Source organism: Malus domestica, chromosome 02 (assembly GCF_042453785.1).
Source record: "Malus domestica chromosome 02, GDT2T_hap1".
NCBI classification, from domain to species: domain Eukaryota; kingdom Viridiplantae; phylum Streptophyta; class Magnoliopsida; order Rosales; family Rosaceae; genus Malus; species Malus domestica.
The window spans coordinates 12,075,620-12,086,383 of NC_091662.1; the positions used below are offsets into that span (position 1 = coordinate 12,075,620).

Sequence of the window (10,764 nt, forward strand, 5' to 3'; positions counted from 1 at the left end):
CATGCTCAATGTGGCTGGGCTACAGGTAGGGGTGGGCATAAAAACCGCCAAATAGGAAAATTGAATCAAACTGTGACAAAAAAACCGTAAAAACCCGTGTTGACCAAAAAAGTCAAAATCGGAACAAAAATCGAACCAAACCGTTTCAAACGATTCCGGTTCCAGTTTGGAAATATTAAGAACCGAAGGAACTGGACCGAACCATTTTTAATATAAATGATTTTTTTATTATTATTTTTATGTGCATAAGCTCAATATTTTTCTTCACTTCTCTCCCATTCCTTTGTTGTTTTATCACTTTTCTCCCCCTACATTATTTTTCTCCATTCTTTTTCAATATATTATGCATTATGTACATTTTAGTTTTAGTTTAAGATCCACACTTTGGTCTTGATATGAACCTTTTTATCTTTTGATTTATATTTATATGCACACTTTCTATCTTCCGGTCACAAATCTTGTAGATCTAGTAGTGGAAACTCAAATTTACTTGAATTTATGGTTGAAATATGTGTTTGGTATTAGAATTTGAAAATTAGAAAAAACATATATATATATAATTTTGGTTAGAACCGTAAACCGGCGTGAACCGAACTGTCATGAAACGTATATATATTGGAAGGAAATTATAAATATAGAGGTTTATGCATCATGGAGAATCTTTTCATGTTTCGTGGACATTTCAAATATCTTACTTTATTTTAAGAGTATCTAATTGCCATAAAAAAAAAAGCCTTTGAATTTTGTAGAAGAAAGCCTCCTCCACAATCCTTCAGTTCCTTAGCTCTTGGTAAGAGTGTGTTGATAACATGTTGTATGCCTAATTTACTGAACTATTATAAGGGAATAGGGAGGGGGAGACCGGTGGTCAGAGAGAGAAAGAGAGATTTAATTGTGAGGTGTGTATTATATCACATCATTGTGTCTTTATTTATATTAGTATGATATGTTAAATCCTAACTCTAATAGGATTATAACTCTGATAGGATAATATCTAATCCTATAGAATGTTCCAATATATCCCTAGATACACTAGAATTTACATAATCACATTCATAATCTAATATGACTGCAATAATATTTACATTAAGGAGGTGAATTTGCGCTAAATCACACAATAGGGCGGCCATAATAAATTTGTATTAATTTCGTCATTCATAAGGGTTAAACTTAAAATATCTTACTTACAAGTAAGGACAAATAACATTTGTTTATATGCCCGGGAGCAATGCTCCCGAAATAAAGAAACGGCTAGCCCGAAAGCTCTCAAACGCCCGCCGTTGAAACTGGTCCTCGAGTTGTTGTGTTAGGCAGGTTCAACCATGATTCTTTTTAATTCTCACAAAGAGTTGGAAGCTTGGTGAAAACACCAACACCATCCTAGGAAAGTCCTCTCTACTTTGTAATTAAAATCATTAAGTAATTAGCAAAAGATTTATTTTAACATTGAAGTGAACAAAAGCCACAGTCTATCCAAATTCGTAGTGTTTTTTTGGTACCAAAATTCAAACAATCGAACTATTTAGGACAAGTGGTTATAGCTCAGTTGGTTAATATAATTTGCTCTTCATTCAAAGTTTCGTGTTTGAATTTTGGGTTATAAAAGTTTTTTTTTAATATAACAATGTATTTGTATTAAAGGGTGAGAGATTTGTACTAAGGCACATAATAGGCCAAGATTTTTTATGGTGCTCCGATGTATTGGATAATTCAAAATTTTCAACCATTAGATCTTTGGTCAAGTATACAAAGGTAACGGCTTAAAAATTTGAAGTAGCCTTTATTATGGAGCACCAAAATTTTTGCAATTGGCCAGCCATAATACTAAACATATATTAAGTGTGCATTATTAGGATACCAAAACATGTTTTATTACCTACTAGTAGTTTTTAGGCCTTTTACAGTAGGTTGAGTGATTGTGATACTTATTTATAGGAATCAAGCAACCTGAATTTGAAACGTATAACACTACTGCTACACTAGTGTGAGTTAAATATATTTACATCACACTCATGAGTTTAATATATTGAACTACAAGTTCTATATATTAGTATCACACTTAAATTTTTTGGTTCACTATAAGAGTATGATTCTTATATGAGTTTAATATATTGGGATTATACTCACTTCTTCTGGCCTACTGTGGAAGAAAAAATTTACTTTTGTTTATCGATACTATTTAATAGTATTGTTTGTCATTTATAAGTGAAAAGTCTAATATTAGGTGGATAATACATAGATACTCACCAGTGAGATTCACCTTTTGAGTTTTGTCCAATGATAAATAACACATGTTTTGTTGTTTTAAAAAACAATGAACATCTCATTAATTTTTCTTGGGTTTTAAAAACGAAGAAACACATTAAATTTATAGATTTTTTTAAATAAACGATATTATTTACATTAAGTAAGAAGGGGTGGATTTAGCCTCATAATAGGTTAGCAATAATATGGTTAAAATTTGTTTTTAGCGAGAATCGAACCTAGCACCTCTCACTCACAAGTGAAGAATATCATTAGATCCTAGTATTGAATGAAAAAGAATATCTTTAAAGTTCTAGATTTAGCTAAATCAGGTGTACTCACTTTCTGATTTTGCACAATAAAAAATACCTCTTGTTCATTGTTTTTAAAATCCAAGAAACACTAATAACTTTTCAATTCTTTAAATAATAAAATATACGTTAAAATATCACAAAAATTAAAATTATTTAATTTTTGTGCATATAGACCCCACGCTGATCTTTTAAATTTGTTTCTTCCAAATTTGTTTGCTTACTTTTGGCTCAAAAGCTTCCTTCCCACGTGCCCTCCCTCTCTGGCGTTTTTGTGAACCTTATGCGCCTCCTAACCTCTCTCTCTCTCTCTCTCTCTCTCCCCAATCCTCCTAAAGCATAACGCCAACATACAACAACCCCAAGAACACAGATTTGGGGATAACGAAACTCCGAGGATTCAACCCAAATCGACGAAGATAACATCTTCGGAGCTTCGTTTATCCAATTCTATATCTCGGGTCGGATTCTGTTCCAGCATCGATTGCCCATCTCTCCTTCTCCAGCTCCAAAACGGTGCGTCTTTTCTGCTATCCTCTCAGCTGCTTTTACATTCCATGGCAAAACAATGCTCTCATGCTTCCAAGTTCGATTTTTTTTTATTCGTTGTAATTCGTTTGTGATATGGGTACCTTGTGTTTTTGCTCAGAAGTGGATTTTTCGTGTAATAATGTATGATGGTAACTGAAATTTGTAGAGATTATTAAGAAAAGTTGCCTAATTATGGTAAAAAAAAAAATCAAAATTTAGGGGATATTTAAGCGTTGTTATTGTGTATGTAGCTAAAAGCTCACATCTTTGTGATGAAATTCAATTTTTTGTTACCATTTTTCAGGTTAAAGAGCCATACGCCTCGGCCCGGAGTTGAACAGACTCAGGAGCAGTAGGTTTTAGGTTAATGTGGTAAATTAGATGTGCTGAGAGTGATGAGACTTTGTCTTCTATATCAAATTTCGGGTCTGGTTTTCTTTGGGAGGGCGATTGAATCAAGGGTATTTTACATAAGGAGCTAAAATGCGGTCCGGGATACTTCCCAAGGTGAACACTGCTGTATGTTCTAGTATTTGGAGAGTGATTGGCGGGAGCAGGCCAGGAAATTCCAAAACTTTACTACCTTGTCGTGGGAAATTCTTGTCTCGGAGTTTAGGGTTGTCTTGTAGTTTACCGTATTCAACCCCTTTGATATCAGACGCAACTAGACATAGTTCCAGTCCTCTGCGTAAGGGAAAATTTATGGCTGCTTCAAGTTCGGCACCTGTCTTTGGAGACGTTTATGTTGATGACTTAATTTCAAGTTGCGGCAATTCATTAGACCTGTCAAAACCTACGGGTGTTTATTTTAATGATAGACGGCAGAGCAGTTTCCAGAAAGCCAGCTTGAGTTTGAGAAAAAAGGAATCATTCAACAGCCGTCTGATCTCTGTGCATGTTGGTCCTTGGTTGAGAAATTTTTATACCACATCTTCTATGTGCTACGCTACTGGTGCTGCTCATAATGTGACATTTGATGGAAACTCCAATGATGAACAACCCGCAAATTCCACCATTTTGTCTGACCAGTATGTGCTCTCATCTGTTGTTTACTTTGCCTCTTTTGTTGTTTGGCCTTCATTTTCATTATCTTAAGAGTCTTCAGTGTGTTTTCATATGCTCCACACTCATGGATTCAATTCTTTTTGTTTGGAAAGGAATTAAGGGTTATCTTCTGTGCACTTGTGTGCTCGCTTGTTCGTTTATTTATTTGGAAAAAAAATTTGAACTTGGCAAGTCCCAGAAGGTAGAACACACGGGCTTGATTAGTGTTTACTTCTTTTGAATTGAGCAAGAACAATCTCAAACCAATATAGGCGATTGGTGTCCTTGATGCTTGTATATATAGCAAATTAGAAAACACACCCCCACAACAATAAATTTGATATAAAAACATTTCAAGAACTCAATTGGGCAAAACCCCCCATTGTTATCCACTTGTCATGTTCTAATTAATTCATAGTTGCAAAATTCCTTTACTGCTCTTCTACCATTGCAAAGTAAGAAGGGTGTTAATCTAAAGCATTGGGTTTGAAGTTTTTTTCTCTAAAGTGTATTCTTATCAAGGGCTTATCTGTGAAAAGGCCTTTTGATGTATATTGCTTGGTTTCATTTTCAGACCAAAAGCTCTGAAGCTGCTTTCAGGATCATGTTACCTGCCACATCCAGATAAGGAGGCGACAGGAGGAGAGGATGCCCATTTTATTTGTGAAGATGCACAAGCAATTGGTGTAGCAGATGGTGTGGGTGGATGGGCAGATGTCGGTGTCAATGCAGGATACTTTTCTCGTGAACTTATGTCTCATTCAGTGAGGGCTATTCAAGAGGAGCCTGAGGGCTGCTTTGACCCTGCCAGGGTGTTGGAGAAGGCCCACTCATGCACCAAAGCAAAGGGTTCTTCAACAGCTTGCATCATTGGCCTAACGGAAAAGGTTTGTTGTTTTCAGTTTGACTAACCATTCCTGCCGACCTCTAAAATTTATTGTCGGGATGCTTTTTTCATTTTGATTATTTAAGAAAGATGTGACCTGGTTTGTAGAGACAATCATCTGTGCCTGCCTTATACTTCTGAAATAAATTTACAGAAATGATCTTAGTGTTTATTGTCTATCCATTACTATATGCAAATCAGGGTTGGGAATGTGTCAAGGAAGAACGTAATTACTTCCCTAAACTGGACTTAATTATAGAACGGTTCAAGAGTCTTGTCATAGACCATACCTGCTTTGTAGAAAACCACAAATTGACGAACACCACATAATTACTTCCTTCAATTGACTGTTGGCTTGGCATGTTAAGTTGCAAGCCTTACTTGTATATAAGTGAAAGTATATCGAGTAACCTTGAAATATATGTATAGTAGAGATCAAATATAGGCTGGAGATGCTCAGCCCTGGTGATTCAAACTTGAACAGTATGCATGATGAAAGTTAGAACAACATTTTTGCTGGTCTGCAAGATTCCTTGAGTGGTTTCCTGAGAGTAATAAGCCAGGAAACGTTTACATATGGTAAAAATGAGCGCGTTTCTCACTTGATTCTACTTCTAACAGGGACTACAAGCTATTAATCTTGGGGACAGTGGATTCTTAGTTGTTAGAGATGGATGTACCGTCTTCCAATCCCCCGTGCAGCAACATGGCTTCAATTTTACATATCAGCTGGAAAGTGGCAGTGGGGCTGATTTACCAAGCTCTGGACAGGTCAGTCAATTATTGAGTGCCATAATAGTTGTCACTTGCGTAACCAAAGTAAAACACAGCCACCCCTGAATGAACTTGCTTTGACTGCATACTTTCTAAAACCGCTGCTTCCGATATACTTGCAGTGGAGAACTAGCCTTAAGATATGATATATTGTATTTTCTTAATCCCAAAATTTGTGAAATCGTCGTGAGCTTAAAGGTTTCTTATCCCCATCACTCTTACTTTAGATGTGACGTTAACGAAAATGTTACAGTATGTCACTTTCCCATTGTAAAATTCCTTGACCAACTAGCTTCTAATTGCGACTCAACTTGCACCAGGTATTTTTGATTCCTGTTGCCTCTGGGGATGTCATCATAGCAGGAACGGACGGGTTGTTTGACAACTTGTATAACAACGAGATTACTGCTGTTGTCGTTCATGCGGTAAGAGCTGGCTTGGCACCACAGGTAACTGCTCAGAAGATAGCGGCTCTGGCGCGCCAGCGAGCACTGGATAAGAACAGGCAGACACCATTTTCAACGGCAGCTCAAGAAGCAGGGTTCCGTTATTACGGAGGCAAGCTTGATGACCTTACCGTTGTTGTGTCCTATGTAACTGGCCCCACTAAGGTGTGAGTGAGTGAGTCTTGTAATCGGGCTTAGAGAACCCATTTCGTTTGTAAATCTGTTCTTCACATCTGTTTGTAAGGTGGCTGGTGGAGCTGAGAAGCTCATTACTCTTGATTTTCCATGAAACCCACATAGAGCTGTAATTCCATGGGTTTTGTCGATTGCTATCTGAGATATGATTTTCATTAGTGTCAAACATTATGCATTTTCACTTTAAATAAGTTCCTTTTTAGAAATCTAAAAGTGTAATTTAACAAACTATTTTTCTTTGAAAAGGACGATATTTACATTAATCTAATTTAAAATACACGGAGGAGGATGATATTTTACTTTAATTTATTTCAACTAAGAGGAGTTCAAACTTACTTTTAGGGATTACCATTTGTTTTAGTCAATTTGACTACGCTAAATGTAGTTTGACTACGCTAAATTTAGTCAATTTGACTACGCTAAATTTAGTCAATTTGACTACGCTAAATATTCGATTCAGTGTGTGATCAAATATTCTTTAAACAAGTTATGTTTCTTATGTACAAGTTAATGACCTTTATCTTCTATTTTTCTCTTATCTAAATTAAAGTAAAATTTGTTTTGGATTTAGGCCATAGAAGTTTATTACATTAAAAAACGTACCTAAACTTAGACATAGGAGGCAGCAAAAGTTATTATTCTATTAACAAAACATGCACCAACCCAAACTCAAAAGACAGAACAGACGAGCTAACTAGAGAAACTAGATCTCAGTTAAACCTTCAATGCACTCAGATACCTCCTTCCCTCATCCGCATTGAAGCCTCCGCCTCCACCCTCTTGCTCCTCTGGTTGTCCTGCTCTGCCTTGCCTTTCTTGTTGTTGTCTTCGAGCCTCTTCCTGCTCCCTCTGCGCATCTTCCTCTCGCCTTTCCCATTCCTCTTGTTGCCTCCTCTCCCTCTCTCTTTCTTCCTCGTGTCTTCTTTCATCGCCTCCTTGCCTGCCCTCCTCTTCTTGTTGCCTACCCTCCTCTTCTCTCCTTGCTGCTTGTTCTTCTCGCTCCCTTGCTGCTTCTTGTTCTTCTCTCTCCCTTGCCGCTTCTTGTTCTTCTCTCTCCCTTGCTGCTTGCTCCTCTCTCTCCCTTACGGCTTGCTCCTCTTGTTCCCTTGCGTCTTGCTCCTCTCTCTCTCTTGCGGCTTGCTCCTCTTGTTCCCTTGCGGCTTCCTCCTCTCTCTCCCTCGCCGCTTCCTCCTCTCGCTCCCTAGCGGCTTGCTCCTCTTGTTCCCTTGCGTCTTGCTCCTCTCTCTCTCTTGCGGCTTGCTCCTCTTGTTCCCTTGCGGCTTGCTCCTCTCGCTCCCTCGCCGCTTGCTCCTCTCGCTCCCTAGCCGCTTGTTCCTCTCGCTCCCTAGCCGCTTGCTCCTCTCGCTCCCTCGCCGCTTGCTCCTCTTCTCGTTTACTTGCTTCCTCCTCCTTCTCTCTCTCTTCCTCCTGTCTCTCTCTTTCCTCTTCTTCCCTCTTTCTCTCTTCCTCCTGTCTCTCTTTTTCCTCTTCCTCCCTCTTCTTAGCTTCCTCTTCCTCCCTTTTCTTTTCTATCTCTTCCAACATCGCTCTCTCCTCTTCTTCAGCACAAGAAGTACAATCTATTATAAACGAATCAGCCTGTGCAGACAAAAGCTGATCAATGGTTGTGCTGGTAACATTAAACGACGCCGCCAAGACTAGTTTGTCCAAATTCTGCAGAACCGAGTATTTTCCGGCCAAAAACTGAGGATAGTTTTTCTTTTCTGTTGTGCTAAACCCCATGAACACAAGAGAGTCATTGTTAAATGACATCTGAGCCATTGGATGGAACCTAGGCACAGAGAATACATCTCCTTCATGAACCCTAAACCGCATGTTTCTGCACTCCGATTTATTTGCTTCGGTGCTTGAACAAACCACTCTAACCATCCCGTGCCCTTGTAGTACTACTGTTATCTCAGTTGCCCTTGGATTCCAATGAGGCCCCATCATTGACCCCTTAAATAAACAAAAAATAAATAAAAAAATTCCACATTAATTAAAATTAAAGCATTCGACTGGTTATACACTCTAATTAACATTAGATCAAAGACAGACCTTTGTCAAATTCACCATGAAAAAACCAATGTTTGATCCCTTTAACAAGTGGGAGCTTTTCTTGTTCACAGTTAGGCTCCAACCATTGCAATTCTTGAAATCCGGATCCTCATCAAAAATATTATATGCTGTTGTTTCCTCCTTCTTCTTACTGTTGAATGCAATGCCATCATTTCCTAGTAGAAACGTTTTGAGGAATCGAGCCTCCAAATCCCAGAAAGTTTCTTTCTTTGTTGGAATTGCATGGACAAAGGCGGATTGGTCCGTTCCATTTACTATTGATTCTATCACTTCCTCAGAGACCTAATAATCAACAACCATTTTGCATGAAACTAAAAATGCTTATTTCTGATGACATAATGAGAACTTCCATTGTTTGATTCTGGGTTGGAGTGGCTCATACCTTAAAAGCTGACCGAAGCAATTTCGGATCAAATCCTCGGACCAGGTCCCTAATGCTGGAGTATGCCCCTACTGCTGGATCCTGCACAAGTTTTGTCGTCATAATAAAAAGGAAATTTTGATAAAAATGGATGAAAATGTCCTAACAATTTATGGTAAATTACGAAAGTAACAAAGAAAAAGAATCAGAAATAGGCCTTCTTACATATAAGTCATCATCAGAGTTGCTTGTAAAGATTGCATTAATTCTCAGCTTCTGGCGCTCAGTCTCTAAGTTACTTTGTACAAAGAAAACAGAGCCAGGGGTGAGCCTATAGAGATCACCTCTCTTTATATCCACTCTCCTAATTTTATCATCATCAGTCCAACTCAACCTCCCACTCCCTAACACCCAAAAAACAACAATAAGAAGACCAACTAAGATAAAATAAATTGTAATTTTATCATAATAAAACTATTTATACCCGCAAAACTGGCACACTTATTAATACTCTTAACATATACCCTCTAATGGAGATGAGTTGCTATTGTACGTGGGCCTTTGTTTGTACAATTGTATAGGATCAAAATTAAGGAAATTTTCCCTCACAACATAAAAATGAATTAAGATGTTTTCATCAGGGTTTTATATTCACAGTCGGAAAACATAAGTATTTCTTGGACTTGAAATTTGGACCATTAATCAAGTTTCAGATTCGTAAGCATTTCTTAGATTGCGAATTTGGGCCATTTGTCAAACTTTCTGATTCACAATCGTACAACATAAGTACATGCATTTCTTGGACCATGAATTTGAACCATTTCATCAAGTGTTCAGATTTACATGCATACAGCATAAACATTTTTCAAGATGGTGAAATATGGTTATTTATGTTTCAGATTCATAGGAGGGCAATATATATATATATAAGCAATTCCCAACGCAATGAAAGGGTAAATATTGTAAATGTCGGTTTCATATTCACAATCAAACAACATAAACACTTCTCTAACAACACCAGCCTGGCTCCTAGTAATCATTTGATGGAATACTTGTTACCTGTGTTGACATAGAAAATCATGTCTGCATGCAGAAGAACAGGAAGGAAGAGTGAGTTGGGTTCCAAAGTAATGAACTGAATATGGTAGGGTTTCCTGTGTCCGTCATTCACATCAACGGACCAGACCTCTCCGTACTCAGTCGAAACCAGCGACCGCCGTTGATCTTTCTTCACCAGAGACCCAGCCGGAGCACCACCTTCGCCGCCTGAACCAATTTCCCCTTCATTTTTCAGTGCATTTGCTGCATGCAAAGACACAGAAACAGAAAGGAGGAAGAAGAAGAAGAAGAAGAAGACGAAAGCTTTTCTGAACATTTTGTTAGATTTGCATTGAATTGAAAGGAAAATAGAAGAAAATTGGGTTTAGATAAACGAGAGAGTAGGCGTTCCAATCCGGAAAGAAAGTAACGTTGTCTGTTTGCATGGGCACGTGGCCGTTGATCGAGGCACGTGGCATGTGATTAGGTCTTTCGTCTACCCGTGGAGACCATGCAGTTGTTGATGGAACACTGACTTTTTTTAGGTCAAAGGGTAGATTTCATTCCCAAAAAATTATACAACCAAAGAGTATATAGTTTAGTCTTTGAGAAAAAAAATGGTGGAACCCATGAAAGAAATTAGCTTATTGAAACAACAATGGGGGAAATTTGAGGAAGCCAAACAACTACTTAGAGCCATTGCTGGATGAGGTGCATCGGCAACAAAAGGTTAGTAATGGGGATCCTTCGGGACTATGAAAGTAAATTGTGATGGTACGTGGTTAAAGAAATCCGGACGAGGAGGGTATGGATGGGTGGTACGGAAGTTCGCAAGCATTTTTTAGGGGGCTGAGG

The 10,764-nt window shown here is 38.1% G+C and overlaps 2 protein-coding genes across 2 annotated transcripts; one reads left to right on the plus strand and one right to left on the minus strand.

The window, feature by feature from the left end:
• The first annotated feature begins 2,767 nt into the window (after positions 1–2,767).
• On the plus strand, positions 2,768–6,597 carry LOC103401728 (probable protein phosphatase 2C 80). Its single transcript, XM_008340453.4, has 5 exons — positions 2,768–3,071; positions 3,391–4,114; positions 4,705–5,017; positions 5,638–5,787; positions 6,111–6,597. Exons 2-5 carry the CDS (start codon positions 3,570–3,572, stop codon positions 6,405–6,407), a joined length of 1,305 nt encoding a protein of 434 aa, XP_008338675.1. The 5' UTR covers positions 2,768–3,071; positions 3,391–3,569; the 3' UTR covers positions 6,408–6,597.
• A 456-nt stretch (positions 6,598–7,053) lies between these two features.
• LOC103402351 (vicilin-like seed storage protein At2g18540) lies at positions 7,054–10,253 on the minus strand. Its single transcript, XM_008341098.3, has 5 exons — positions 9,931–10,253; positions 9,097–9,275; positions 8,893–8,973; positions 8,490–8,792; positions 7,054–8,390 (listed from the first exon to the last, which is right to left on the minus strand). The coding sequence occupies exons 1-5, from the start codon at positions 10,244–10,246 to the stop codon at positions 7,146–7,148; spliced, it is 2,124 nt and encodes a 707-aa protein (XP_008339320.2). The 5' UTR covers positions 10,247–10,253; the 3' UTR covers positions 7,054–7,145.
• Positions 10,254–10,764: the final 511 nt, after the last annotated feature.

Bases quoted from the DNA above. Each gene is read 5' to 3' on its own strand.
- LOC103402351 (XM_008341098.3), bottom strand. From the start codon at position 10,246: ATGTTCAGAAAAGCTTTCGTCTTCTTCTTCTTCTTCTTCTTCCTCCTT. The intron at 9,276-9,930 runs GTAACAAGTATT...TTTGGGTGTTAG, and splicing joins GATTTTCTATGTCAACACAG to GGAGTGGGAGGTTGAGTTGG. The intron at 8,391-8,489 runs GTCTGTCTTTGA...TGTTTATTTAAG, and splicing joins TCATGGTGAATTTGACAAAG to GGGTCAATGATGGGGCCTCA.
- LOC103401728 (XM_008340453.4), top strand. From the start codon at position 3,570: ATGCGGTCCGGGATACTTCCCAAGGTGAACACTGCTGTATGTTCTAGT. The intron at 4,115-4,704 runs GTATGTGCTCTC...TTTCATTTTCAG, and splicing joins TCCACCATTTTGTCTGACCA to ACCAAAAGCTCTGAAGCTGC. The intron at 5,018-5,637 runs GTTTGTTGTTTT...TACTTCTAACAG, and splicing joins TCATTGGCCTAACGGAAAAG to GGACTACAAGCTATTAATCT.